The sequence below is a fragment of the Phocoena sinus genome, chromosome 13 (assembly GCF_008692025.1).
Source record: "Phocoena sinus isolate mPhoSin1 chromosome 13, mPhoSin1.pri, whole genome shotgun sequence".
Classification (NCBI taxonomy): Eukaryota; Metazoa; Chordata; class Mammalia; order Artiodactyla; family Phocoenidae; genus Phocoena; species Phocoena sinus.
Genome location: NC_045775.1, coordinates 25,857,828 through 25,872,456, shown reverse-complemented (window position 1 = coordinate 25,872,456; position 14,629 = coordinate 25,857,828). Strand labels below are relative to the sequence as shown.

General features: G+C 34.6%; 1 protein-coding gene and 1 pseudogene across 15 annotated transcripts in view; one reads left to right on the top strand and one right to left on the bottom strand.

Annotated features, from left to right (window-relative positions):
• Positions 1 to 14,629, bottom strand: part of BIRC6 (baculoviral IAP repeat containing 6) — a 246,461-nt gene that overhangs the window by 165,534 nt on the left and 66,298 nt on the right. For 6 of the 15 annotated variants that reach the window (XR_004352692.1, XM_032652164.1, XM_032652166.1 and 3 more), the window contains exons 13-23: positions 14,312 to 14,472; positions 13,130 to 13,261; positions 12,516 to 12,647; positions 10,270 to 10,448; positions 9,147 to 9,280; positions 8,635 to 8,796; positions 8,413 to 8,544; positions 7,408 to 7,505; positions 5,877 to 6,024; positions 4,950 to 5,083; positions 10 to 156 (exon numbers count right to left, since the gene is read on the bottom strand). Coding sequence is in view for 14 of the 15 variants with exons in the window: in XM_032652164.1 (XP_032508055.1) it covers positions 10 to 156; positions 4,950 to 5,083; positions 5,877 to 6,024; positions 7,408 to 7,505; positions 8,413 to 8,544; positions 8,635 to 8,796; positions 9,147 to 9,280; positions 10,270 to 10,448; positions 12,516 to 12,647; positions 13,130 to 13,261; positions 14,312 to 14,472 (1,559 nt within the window). In the remaining variant the exon portion in view is untranslated. The remainder of the gene's footprint in view (positions 1 to 9; positions 157 to 4,949; positions 5,084 to 5,876; positions 6,025 to 7,407; positions 7,506 to 8,412; positions 8,545 to 8,634; positions 8,797 to 9,146; positions 9,281 to 10,269; positions 10,449 to 12,515; positions 12,648 to 13,129; positions 13,262 to 14,311; positions 14,473 to 14,629) is intronic. The other 9 variants (XM_032652175.1, XM_032652174.1, XM_032652178.1 and 6 more) reach the window with 5 other exon arrangements.
• On the top strand, positions 1,710 to 2,058 carry LOC116763957 (annotated as a pseudogene).

Here is a 14,629-nt window from a genome sequence, read left to right as displayed (position 1 = left end):
GGTATATACCAGTAAACGTACTTGCATCATCCCTTTCTATTCTGGTTCCATCACTAGTTGACACACAAGTAAAGTGCAGAGGTTCAACTTCTAGAAGTCCAGTGAGAGATGTGAAACTACCTTCAGCAGCTGTGCAACTACTGACCTTTCCATTTCCTAATACAAAAAAGAGACAAGTTTTATAAAACGTGAATTAACCTTAAAAAGGCAATAATCATATTGAGAATTATAGCTACTACTTCGATTTTAATTAGAAAGATGTATAAATGCATAAACACAGGGTTTACACAGGGCTTCAACAATGGACGTGGTATTAAGAAAACACACAAATAGATACTAGTCTCCTTACTACAAAAGCAGAGTTGCAGAGAAGCAACCTAGTGGCCATTCACATTAACAAGAAACTATAACAAGTGATTTAGATTTTAAATGAGGAATAGAAGACAAAAGAAAAACAATTAATAAATAAATAAAATAGATTTTAAATGAGGGGAAAAAATAACCAGCTACTTAGATTAGCTATTACTCAATCTGTTTAAGTATGCAAAATATCAGAATATATTCTATGATGTCAACAGTACAAATGACACTTATTAAAAACTAAAAAAATATTCTAAAATATTAGCAAGGTTTATCTATAAATTTTATATTTTAAATATAATATCAATATTCTAGAATGAGATATGCTACCTTATAATCATAAAAAGTTTAAGTTGGCACATGTAGTAGTAAGAAAGAAAAATCAAATGGTCACAACTATGCGAATCATAAAACCACAGTAAGAAGACTGGACAGAAGAACACAAAAGAAGAGTGGTGTATATCGTACAAGGGGAGGAAGAGGGAAGGGTTATTTTTAGTACTTTTCAAATGTTCTAATCAGAGCACTACTTTTAAACAGAATTCTTTAACACACAAAGTAGAACGGAAAGAGAAGATGGAAAGAATGGAGAGATATGAAAAATATCATCAAACATCTGAAGGAATAAATTAAACGCAAGACTAAACTGTCAAAACCTTGTTCTCCAACGTCCCACTGGCACCCAGCATAGGACCTGACACGTGTGTTAAAAAATATTTATTGAGCACTTATTCAATAGAAGACATGGGAGATACAAGAAAAGGGACAGGTCCTAGTTGTCATGAAATGCATATTCTGTTCAAGGTTACCAGGTATTAATTAATTATACAACTGAACCAAAAAAAAATTCCTATGCTTTACTTAAGAGAAGTTCAAAGGATAAATAAATCAAGGGGAAATCAGTCTATGCCAGGGGTAATAAAATACTTCCATGATGAGGTGATGAGACATATGGGAAGAATAAAAGATTTTTATGTCTTTATTCCACTGGGACGGGAATCCAGGCAGAAGAAATGACATGAGTGAAATCCCTTCAGTAGGAAGGAACATGACACATTAGAGAAACTGAAAGAAAAATGTGCCTAGAGGAACATTTCTCAACCCTAAAACCCCTCTACACATCTTTAAAATAATTAAAAGAACTTGAAAATTGAGTTTTCATTTATGTTGGCTCTGTGTGTGTGTGTGTGTGTGTGTGTGTGTGTGTGTGTGTGTGTGTGTGTCTATATAGAAATATTTATCAAGGTAGAAATTTTAAGATGAGAATATTTTAAACATTAATTAGTATAACACTAATAAACTCATTAGGTATAAAACTAAATAGCATCTTTTGATGAAAAATGACTGTTATGACCAAGAAAACAAGGAATAATGGTCGTGCCAAGAAGGGCCGCAGCCACATGCAGCCTATTCGCTGCACCAACTGTGCCCGACGCGTGCCCGAGGATAAGGCCATTAAGAAGCTCGTCATTCGGAACATCGTAGAGGCCCGCAGCCATCCGGGACATTTCCAAAGCGAGTGTTTTCGATGCCTATGTGCTTCCCAAGCTGTATGTGAAACTGCATTACTGTGTGAGTTGTGCCATTCACAGCAAGGCAGTCAGGAATCGTTCTCAGGAAGCCGGGAAGGACCGAACACCTCCACCTGGATTTAGACCTGCTGGTGCTGCCCCACGACCTCCACCAAAGCCCATGTAAGAAGCTAAGTTCTTAAAGACTAAAGAAATACTGTCCCCCGGAAAGACAATAAAATGGAAATTATAGTTTAAGAAAAAAACAAAAATAATGAGAAGACTGGTGATGTTTTACATTCTTGCAAATCTCTTTAAAATTTGGCTTATCAGAAGGTAGTTGGATTTGCCTACCTGCCTCTGCATTCAGTGTATTACAATAGGATGCTCTGGAAGAAATACACGAAGAAACGCCGACCCAATACAAATATGTGATTGGAAAAGAACGGAATATTTTAATAAAGTATTAAATATTCAAAAACTTGAAAAGTGGTAGTTTAGGATTAGTTGCAATACGGTATCTGAAATCTTAAAAAAAGGACTTCTCAAACTCTATCTTACGAAATCTTAAAAAAAGAACTTCTCAAACCCATGCTTGATGTTGAATCACCATGCATCAATCATAGGGAAAATACTGGTCCACTGCTATATACAGATCTTCCAAATGTTAACACATTTCATCATATAATATCAGAAAATGACACTCACTAACATCATCGTAGCCCATCAGAAAAGTCATTAAAGCTCACTTCAGAGGAAACAAGTTTTCCAAAATTCTAATTTCTGCTTAAAAGTCTACTTCTAAAATTGGCAACAAATACTATCAACTGGATGGATACTGACAGGCATTTTTTATTCATTTTTGAGAAAATACCTGCCAAATAATCAAATCTGAATAAACGTATTTTATCAGTCATTCTTGCAAATAAAAATGGTATACCATGAAATAAGCAACTGGTTCAGCTTATAACTCTAACAACTACACAAGTGCACCTCCTTGAAACAACCATGGTTCTTCAGCATGCAGCAGAAGTGTTTCATGCACACTTCCCATTTCATCACAGAATAGTTAAAAGATGCATACTCGCGGGTTCAAAATTTAATAAAATTAACAATTTTTACTGTTTCATCAAAGGTATTTCTAAGTGAAACTGCCATACTTTTTACTCTAAGTGCATGGGGAAGAACATCATGCTTTTGCACAATCAGTATGAAAGTCAATGCAATGAAAAAAGGCAAGTAACACTGTTTTATCATGAAAACATTTAACCCGTGGACTCCCTGAAAGGATCTCAGGAACCCTGAGGGGACCTATGGACCACACTTTGAGAATCACTGGGCCACAGAAAGAAAACTAACAGGGCAGATCACACAAGATGTTCTATGCTATATTAGAGACTCTGGACTGCACAATTATGGAAAGAAATGAAAAGTATTTTAGGAAGAGACAGAGAATGATCAGATCAGGGTTGCATTCAAAAATGATTGCATTCATTGCATTGTGGAGAATGTATAGAAGTGAGCCAAGAACAGATGCAGAATGACCAGTTAGAAAGCTATTACTGTAGTCCAGGTTCAAAACGACTGTGGCTTAGATCGTAATACTGCGATCGTGGGAAGTAAGAGAATGGGCAGATTTGAAATACATGTTGGTGGAAAAATAGAATCTGATGACAGCCTCATTGTGGAGGATGAGAAAGAGAGGATAACATTCAGATTTCTGTTTTGTGCCATGGATGCCATTAACTGAAAAAAGGAATGCTGGATGGTGAGAAATAAAATGAAGAGACGTTCATATGGAGACGCATATCACGACTTCGAAGTCCCTTCTTCTGAGACTATGATACTCTATAATATAGAGTATGGTTGCTCTTGCTTATTTAACCCCCAGGCTTGGCCTGAGCTTTACCGTCCTCTCCTTACGTTCTCTCTATAAGGAATCTCATTCTATCCTAAGGAGTTCAGAAGGCATCTACAGGTCTAGTTCTAACCCCTCCTCTGAGTTCTGTTCATAATTTGACAAGTCACTTAGATAGAGACACACTGGCAGTAAGGTAGTCAGGAGCCTAAGTCATCAAACAGAGGAGATAACACCAGTATCTAAGGCAGAATAAGTCATTAAAAAGCAAGTAACAGACCAGAAGTATAGTATGACCTCTTTCATTAAAAATGCTCATAAACACGTGTAGCAAATAAGTCTAAATAGCTAAGCATCCTGTTAACAACGGTAATCTAAAAGGATGAAGAGGTTAGAGTTGAGACATTTTATGTTTTATTTATATTTCTATATTTGATTTTTCTCTTTTGCTTTTTTCACAACTCATAATTTACAAACCTGAGACTAACTCCCAAATTTTACTTATAATTAATGTGGTACTTATCATAATATGTTTACAAATAAATTTTTTAACATTTTGGTTTACTAGCAACACTTGCAGTAAGTTCGGTAAGATGGAAGAAAACAAAAAACAAAGCGATCATTGCTCTATCTGACAAAACTAGAAAAACACCAAATTCTAGCACCTGAAAAGATTATACAAATAGTGTTATACATTCAATCCTAAAAACATCTTTAGAAATGCATACAAGAATACATGTAACATGGTGTACCAAGTTCACCTCAGGACAGTGTGATAGAAGATGCAGAAAATTATTTTTTCTTTCTGCATCTTTGCTTAATAAAATAAGTATAAATTAATTTTATTTTCATATTTTGTAATATGAAATAACATGTTCTTTGAGTTTATGAACAACAAAGGACACCACATAAAACTGAAAGGACTACAACAAATAACCAAATTTTAATCTCTTATTAGCATTAACGTCATACTGACATGCAATGAAACACACACAAAAACCAAATTTGCAACCCTTTCAAAAATAACTTCAATATTTTTTGAGGGGGGAATTAAGAAACAAAGGCAAATAGTTTAATGACTCACAGATACTAAAGTTAAGTTCTAAAAACTTTTAGTTCTCAAAGATAGAATGTAGTGACTACAATCCATTAAAAAATTAATGGTAACTTAAACCCAAGATATAAAATTCAGAAATTCCTTTAATAAAAGACTTTACTACCTGAAAGGACATCTGATAAATCAATTTCATCTGACTGGACACCAATGCTGCTGTTGTATACATTTTTACAAGAAGAGCCACTCATCTCCAAATCAAAGAGGACTGGATCGAATGGTGAACTATATAATCCATATCTGAAAAATAAAATAATGTCCTAACAATTTTCCTGTCAGCCATCTAATTAACAAATTATCTATTTACTTAGTTTTCAAAGCAGTTTTTACACAGGGCAGAAGGAGACACTATTAACTCCTTAAATTCACTGAATCTCAACTGTGTTCCCTGAAAACCTATACTCCACAAGATACAGTCCAGAGACTCAATAAATGTGATTTCAATTAAGCTGATAACTAATGAACCAAGACAACCTTCATCTGCAGTCTGAATCAAGAAAGAGCTATCAAGCACCCCTCCCTTGCCTCAATCATTACATTGACTCAGCAGAAGGTACAAAGGCTTTGAGTAACATCTCATTGAAATCAAGATTTCTATTCTATAAAGATTACAAAAATCCTTGCTTTAAATAAGATACTTCAAATAATGAAGATTAGGCAAGAACTCAAATCTAACCTTTAGCTATTTCTTATTTCATTATGTTTAAGTTTTAGAAAATCAAACAGCAGATAAAGAATACTAGTTAAGGGCAGTAAGTGATTTACATAATTTTGCTTACAAAGTTTTAACAACAAAGAAACAAATTACCTTAAGTGCTTCTACCATTAGCAAGATACACCACTTTTAAGTATTTTAATATAATTAGCCCTCTGAATAACTATCTCCAGGACTTCCAAAGTTGTTAAAGGGAATTATTTTCGGAGAAAATAAAGGGAAGAAAAACTTAAGCAAATATATATAATAACAATTATGTGCAAAGGTGGTATCATATCCAGAAAGGCCCATGATTAGTCATTTCATAGATTAAAATACCTTGTCTGAAGCAAAGCCTCCATTGGTGTTAGCCTGTCCTGTAACTGTCTGGACACAGCAGTAAGCAGAGATGCACACGCGGTACTGCACCCAGCCAAATCTTCATCTTTAACATAATTCAGTAAGACAAAATACCAGTAGACCGAACCTGAAAACAACAACAAATCAGTTGTTTAAATCACTGTTTCTTTTCCTCTTTTTTCCCTAACAAAGAGAACTTCAGATTTCATATTTATCAGTATGTCCCCTTTTCCTAGAAGGATTTTCTGGAAATAAAATCTGTAAGGGCAAATTACAAAGAAGGACTAACTCCTTGGAGGACTCTAAGAGGACACTGACAAAGAATTGCAATCATATTTTTTGAGAAGTGTATAGGATCAACCTAGTCGTTTAGGTTTTCAGTAACGTGAGATGACTCTGAGGGACATTTTATAATAGCTAGAAAAGCGGAGATGTCAGGTCCTTCAAGCTATCTTTCCTAAAATACTATTTCTCTGCACTAAAAATTTCAAAACCAGTCGATGGCAGTGAGCTACAAATAATATACTTTAGCAAGTAAATGAAGTATAGTTATTCCATACTGCCAGTTAGATACAGACCAAAGGTGATATTAAAAGGTGACCATGATGATGTATTTTAAGACTCTAACTTGAGGTATCTAACTAAATACATCCCATAATTTAAGCACCCTACCACTAACACTATCCTCAAGAAACTGTTTTAAACACCAGAGACTATTAAAGTGAGCAACCAAGTCCAAAACATTCTACTCTATAAAACAAACAGTTCATAGTTTTAGTCAATATGTGTTCAAGGTAAATATAAACAGAATCTTTGTCTAAATTAAGGTATTGCTAAAATAACCATTTATCCTAACTTTGAGCAAACTTTTTTTCTGGTATACCACCAAGATCAAATCCTTGTGGAATATGTTTATCTCACTGAGATAACTTGTTGAATGGTTATTTATAAAATAAAAGACTGTGAGAAATGCCCACAAAAAACTAACACTAGGTAAAGGACAAATCTGTAGCCCTTCATAGTAAATTCCTACCTGATAACTACATTCATTTTTGAATGGCATTTCCACAGTCTTTAGGTGCTGTAAAAAAAAAAAAAAAAAACCCACTGGCTCCTTTTAGGGAATCAGAGTTTGCCACAGACCCTACCATTCTCACACAATATGTGTATGAACCATTCTTCTTATTTATGTCATCTCTCTGGCACTTACTGACATTTTAGTTTGTGAACAACCAAGCAGCTCAATTATTTTAATGAAGTACAGAAAATGTATGAATTGAGATGACCTGATTATTTACTTAAATCTCCCATTAACTTTTTCCTAAAAATATTATCGAACAGAGAGTATCTGCCTACCCAATCACAATTTAAAACCCCTTAAAAAACAGATAAGCTACAGAAAAAAAGAAAACTAATTGAGAATAAAAAGAAAGTTACTACACAACCCCAAGCATACTGTGAGATATTTCCTAAGGCTACAGCTATTTGTGATTGAACTAATTTCACATACCACCAGTTGCTGCTGCAGGTAAGAACGACATATTATCAAGTAAGGCCTTCAACAGAACAGATCCAAATCCTGGTTGACATGGGTCACATTTGCCATTACTGGAAACAATTTTAAAAGAAAAAATTTAAATACATTATTCAAGGTCTAAATCCAACTCTAAACATGGTGTAGTACTTTTAAAATCTTTAAAATGTGTTCATACAAATTGAAAGAAAATCTGCCTTAAAGCCCTATAGACATGCAGAAAGATAGTAGGGATTGATTTATACTAAGGGTCTTTGTAACTGTTTTCTTACACATTAAACCACTCTTTTTTTTTTTTACCAAAAAGGGCTAACAAGCAGGTATAGTCAATATAGACTATTAGCTTTTAAACACTTCCTAGATAGTTTCAGGGTTTAGAGAAAACGATCTGCATAACACTACAAATAAGTCTGGTAAAATTATTATGTAACTGGGAACAAGGCCTCGGGTGAACAATCCAAAGACAATCAGAGACAGTAGGAGTGAAAGTGGGGGAAGGGATCCCCTTACCAAACTCCCCGAAGTCTTCCTAATAGGCAAAGAAGCCTAGTAGAATTCTTTTATTACTCGATTTATTTAACATGACATTTTGCCCAAAAAAACCCAAATTTTTTCTTAGAATCTCAATAATCCTCATCAACTTTTGAAAATCCTCTTAAGTTATACATATATTCAACAGGGACCAAATAACACTATAGACAAGGTATCACCTGCCAAACTGCAGGTGCACCTACAATGTATATTTTCAAATTAAAAAAAAAACAGGGGCTTCCCTGGTGGCGCAGTGGTTGAGAGTCCGCCTGCCGATGCAGGGGACATGGGTTCGTGCCCCGGTCCGGGAAGATCCCACATGCCGCAGAGCGGCTGGGCCTGTGAGCCATGACCGCTGAGCCTGCGTATCTGGAGCCTGTGCTCCGCAACGGGAGAGGCCACAACAGTGAGAGGCCCACGTACAGCAAAAACAAAGAAAAAAAAACCAACCTGATACACAAGGCTAGAAATCGTGCACACTTATGGGCTATGCTGCGTCCTGCCTCAAAGAAGCAAACATGTACAATGTCTAAAAGACATTTTCGTGTTTTTGAAAGCAGGCTCTCATTTCCTTCCTTTGAGCTGCAAAACAATAGCAGATGTTTAGGCTCATCTTGAACTTCCAATCATAACATCCAAAGGGCAATCCGTGGTAAATAAAATCTTATTAACCTTCCAGGTCCATTTGAATGTACTCCAGCTAACCAACAAAGAATATCTAACACAAGGCTCTGGGCATGTTCTGTGATTTGGCCATCATCTGCTTTTCTACACAAAGTGTTAAGAAGTTTCTCATGAAATTCTGAAAACTGTAACATGGCACATCGTTGCACTCTACAAAAAAGAATATATAAACACATTAACAACCAAAATAGAAAAGTTAAAACTAAAGCTATTTCAACCTGGTTGGACATACAATGTTTCATTTGAAATCATTACTATCACAATTTAAAAAAAGAACTTTTGAAAATTCCCAAGCACTATAAAGACACCAGGGATGAACCAATGAAGTGGAAAGACAGTATATACCATCACTGAGATAAGTTCTTAAGAGAAATGAAAAGCAAATAAAAATTTTCAAGTAAAAGTTAGGATTTAAAAATTTTGTGTATTTTGGTATATTTATTGGAATTCTTCCTTTGTACTCCTATTACTTTAAGGATAGTACAAGAAAATGAGGTTACCTTTCCTTAGAAATTGAAGTTTTCTTAAATCTTCGGATGGTGACTGAGACTTCCTGAAGTAAGTCACAGCCCCGGAGGTTTTCGGATTTACGGGTGCTACTTGCATTTTCATTCTTAACATTAGAGGATTTTTCCTAAACATACAAAAATAAATAACTGAATGAGCAAACAAATGAAACAAAAAAATTATTTACTATTAAAGTCTATAAATAAAAGAATATAACTGAAATATGGCTATCAAAACATAAATCTCAAATTAAAATGACAGCTTTCACCCTCATATTCAGTAAATGACTAATTTAGCCCAGAATTATAACAGGGAAAGAAAGAAAGACATAGTCACTGTTTAAAGGTAATAACCCAATGAATTAAGATTATAAGGCCAAAGTCTTGAGTCTAAGTCCCAGCTACAGCTCTACAAGATATGTGAGCTCCCCAATCTCTAAGGTTCACTCACTTTCAACATGAAAAAATGGAGGTAATAACACCTGCTCTGCCTACCTCAGAGTTATTTTGAGGATTAAATCAGATAAAGTACACAGAAGTCCTTGAAAAATTGGAAGACCTATACAAATATAAGATGATTAGTGTTACTGGTACTGCTACTGTTGCTTATGAATAATGATGATAGAGAAACAAAATCTCCAGAGTTCGGGAAAGTCCAAGATCAAACAAGTATGAGGAAACTGCATGATATACAGCTAGTTGTAGAAAATGAACCATGAAAATTAAGATACATCTCTAAAATCACTTCTCAACTTCTGTTCCTGCAGTCTCTCAAATGTTTACAAAACAAACAAACAAAAAAAAAAAAGTAGTGCATTATCAGTAGAGGGCAGAGAAACAAACTCTCACACCCAAGGAACTAAGAATAATTATACAGGGAAGTACCTGCTAACAATTATTCCCTACTGAATGTACTTTATATAAGCTAGGTAGTCGGCTTAAAGTTAATTCAAATATTTTCTCCTTGATTATATTTTTTTTAACTTGCTGCAGAGAAAAAATACAAAGTGTCTACTGATAAATCAATTATGGGCCATACTACTTCTAACAGTGTGTCAAATCTCAACCACCATGTTTAAAACAGCACGTTACAGTTCAAAATGATACTGTTTCATACCTTGCCTGCTGCAACTTTTGCCAAGAGTGAAGCAAGTGAATAACCCTTGTTACTCTGGTGTTTTAGGGATGGAAGTCTTACTACCGGACGTATACCACCGTTACAGATCTCATCTGTTCCTCTTTCATTCACTGCCTTGACATGGATTAAAAATGAACGATATTTTCCTCCTGCCATACCTAGAGGAGTGGTACAGAAGGGGATAAATTATTCAATCACCAAAAAATCAAATTGTTTTTTGTCTTCCCAGAGCAAGTTAAATTAACTCCACAAAAAGAAAAATACACTTGGCCAGAATTTTCGAATTACACTGTTTGCATACAATATGGCTAAATAACCTTTGGTAGCAAAAGAACAAAAAGCACGGGAGTTATATGAACAGCCTAAGATAGAAAGTTTTGACACCTCGCATGTTTTACCCCAATCAAAGAAGTTATTCATTTTAATAACAGAAATTTTGTGAACTACAGAAAAACACAAAGAAAATACTGTCATTAAAGTACCGCCCAGAGATAATGATGTATCATATGTGTATCCATCCAGTCCTTTAATGCACGCATGCACACACATACATATGTGAATGCATACATACACATAAGCATTATAGTATTACAGCTGAAAAAGCACAGGCTTTGGAGCCACTACCTGGCTTTGATAATGGTTCTGCCATTTTATTAGGCATGTGACAAATTAACCTCTCCATGGTTCAGTTTCTTCAAAAGTAAATGAGAATAATAATAGTACCTACCTCAAAGGTAACTGAAATACTTATAACTGCATGGCACAAAGGAAGCGCTCGATAAATATTGGTTGTTATTATCACTAGCTTCAATTTTATATGGTTTTAACTAAGTTGAGATCATACTATACAATCTATATGTAAAATTTATTGCAAAAATACCCTCAAACTAATATACCCATGAACAAACCATAAGCTGATTGTTGCCTAAGCAGGTATGAAATCCTTCTGTAATTACAAAAGCTACTTTTGTTGTTTTCCACTGATCTGTCTGCCTACTGTGCTAGCGCCACACTGTTACATTCTTCTTACTGCTGCATTATTCTTGGTTCTAGAATCTAATAAGACCCTCTGCCTCAATCTTCTTTTTCTAAATGTCTCTGGCCAGTATCATCCTTTTATTCATCCACAAAAATTTAGCAATCATTTCTCCAGTTCAAAGTTTTAGGAATTTGATGGGAAGAAGAGTCATTTCTATTAAATTCTGGGAAAATTAACACTTTTACATTATTGAGTCTTTTGAAATACATGTTACATAATTTTATCCCCAATTTTGTCAAAGCCGACATTTTAATTTTCATATAAAATTTTCAGTTTCACACTCTTTCAACAAAATTAACTTATACTCTCAGCAATATGAGAGAAGAGATGTTATTAGTTTTGCTCACCACTGTAACCCAGGATGTGGCCTAACACATCAAAAAGTTAAAGAGTCTCATAAAGTTAATGAATGAATGAATAAGATGTACTCAAGGGAGTACATTCAAACTTGTGTATATACTATGTCTGCAGCTAAAGGTAAGCGTGTGAATAGGGACAAACATTATGAAGGGAATGTACACAAATTAAAATAGTTGTTACTTAGGTGGTCAGATATTTTCTTGGTTTAGGGAAGGATCTCCACACCTTACCCACCTCCAATTTTACTTTAACAATCAAGGTAAGTGTCTCATTTGTTGGCTTTTTTTATTCACCCCTGAGATACAAAGGTGAAATAAATGTCCTACTACTGCAATATCTAATATCTTACAGATGTAAGATATAAAATATACATTAATTATAATTTGTGCTTAAGACATTCAGATCATTACATCTGATACTTTCAAAACTCCTCTATAAAAATCCCATAAGCGAAGATATTGTAACAATATACAACACTCTGAAGACACAGGACTTTAAATTGATGGAAAAGGCAAACATGCTAGAACATGATGTCTGGTTATTTGAAGAATTCTGTATGTCATGCTAAGTCATCCTACATTCATCTTCTTTATGCTTTTTTAAAAAGCACTGAGACCTTCAAGACACAGAAAGTAGGATCTGAAGTTTCACATAACAATAATCACTTATGAGAGGAAATTACCTCAGCTACCAGGAAACTGATGGAATCACTAATGAAAAGTCCCCCAAAAAAACAATACCTTACTTTTCTGAAATCAGTTTTTTCTAATCTACTTTTACAATTGTGGGATTATTTACTCTGCTTTTGTAAAATACGTTACTTCACCTTTAACAAGTTTGGGGCTTGTTAACGTCAACATCCCAGCATGCCCTGATAGATCAAGGCCACTAGCAAGCCATACTGGCCCACACAGAATGTCTTCTTTATGATCTTCTAAAAACGGACATAATCTAAGACCTAAAAAGAAAAATACACATTTTTCTTTTAAGTTAGCTTATAATTTAAAATGTAATATTTAATAAGCAAATATCCATCCCATTTACATGTAACAGCACCACACAAAATTCCATATTTGAATGTGTTCAAATGAGAATTCACTATCATGCTAAGGAACTATAATCAATTATCTGATACATTATGTTGCTTTTCCACTCCCATATTATTTACATTCACCTTGATTAAAAAAAAAATTACAGAACCATGACATGATTTCAAATCTCAAGATATTAAAAAACAAGAATGCAAGTATTGGTGCAGCTGTGTTCAAAAAGATGCGCTGAAAGTTAAAGCATACTGCCAAAGCAGAATTATAGGTTATTTTTAACTGTGTTCTTAAAACCACGTTTTTGCAAGCCATAAGGAAATCTTTGCCCAACATGATGCATTTGGATCACTACTCCTTTTACTGTCATGGACAACAGCTCTGTAATTTAACTCACACTGTGATTCCTCTACATCCATGTGCTGCATTTCTTCATTCAAATCAACCAGGGACGGTTTCCCATTTTGTTCCACTTCAATGTTAAGAGCTGGAGACAAAGGAAAGGTGATCTGCCTATCTACTGCTGTTTCTAGAGGATAAAAATATTAGTAAACTTAATTTTGCTTAATATCAATGATTTATGTGCCTAAAATTCTAAAATTCTCTGTTAAACTGGGAACTGCAGTGATTTTTATCACAGATGCTAAAATGGTTGTTGGGAGAAGAAGAAAATTAGATTCAATTGTTTCATACACTCTTCTCTCTTTTAATGGTGGATATTCACCTGAAGAAACTATCTGCTGGCAACTAAACTAAGAATTCTTACCCTAGGCTACACAGTACTGCACCTGCAGACTTTTGAAAATACCAACACCTAAGTCCTATCCCAATTACATCAGAGTCTGTCATGATTCAAAATAATACACACACACACGCACACACACACACACACACACAAATACACACATATATATACAAACGCACATATATACACAAACACATACATACATATTTGTGAAACAGGAAATTTTTCAGGTTTCAATGTTTTTACCCCTGATGTGAAGTAGCCATTTTACTCTTAAATTATCCCCAGTTTTTTAATTTATCCTATTAAGAAGAAAACACTGAGAAATAACATCTAGTTTCCAATATGCCAAATATGTACAATCTATTTTAATAACTCAATACATCAGATTCGGAACTTGTAAGAAAGATAAATAAAGATGAATATATTTCTGGCATTACCTTCTGGGTTTTACTAATAACCTTAAAAGAATATGTGACTCCATAACAAAGCTCTTTTCCCAATCAAGTCTCCTCTTAGGAAGAGAAATGCATAAGTCTAATAATGCTAAAAGTGAAACTAACTCACACAGGAACTAACTGCATCTCCCAAGAACCATAATTAAATTACTCAAGTTTATGCAAGTCTGAACAACAATGAGTTACTGAAAAGCTCTTAAATGTTCTCTGGATTAACTTTTCTAAATAGAACCACAAAAAGTAAAGAAGGAAAATACCACAGGGGTGGGGGGGCAAGGAGGGACGTCAAACCTAGACAGCCAAGTTGAAAATTCGTTTTTTTAAGAAACCAACTACAAGATAAAATCTTCAAATGTAAAATTTGATCCATTCTTACCATTGACTTTCCCTAAGCCGGGAGCTTTATTTTTCAGCAGTGTCACTTGTATCTGTGGAATATTGGTGATGTTTGAGTTCAAAACAAATTTGAAGTCCACATGTCCAACCATACAAGCTTTAGGTAGAACCAATTCAAAAACGTGTTCATCCCAGCTGTTGCTGTCAAGTAAGGGAGAAAATAATAAATAATGCAAAAATCTTTCTTCAGCCGTAACCATCTTACCACTAATACCACCTTTCATACTGATTTGCAGCCTCCAACAAAACTTAGTGCTTCTCAATCAGATCAGGAGAGAAGATAAGCAGTTCTATTGAG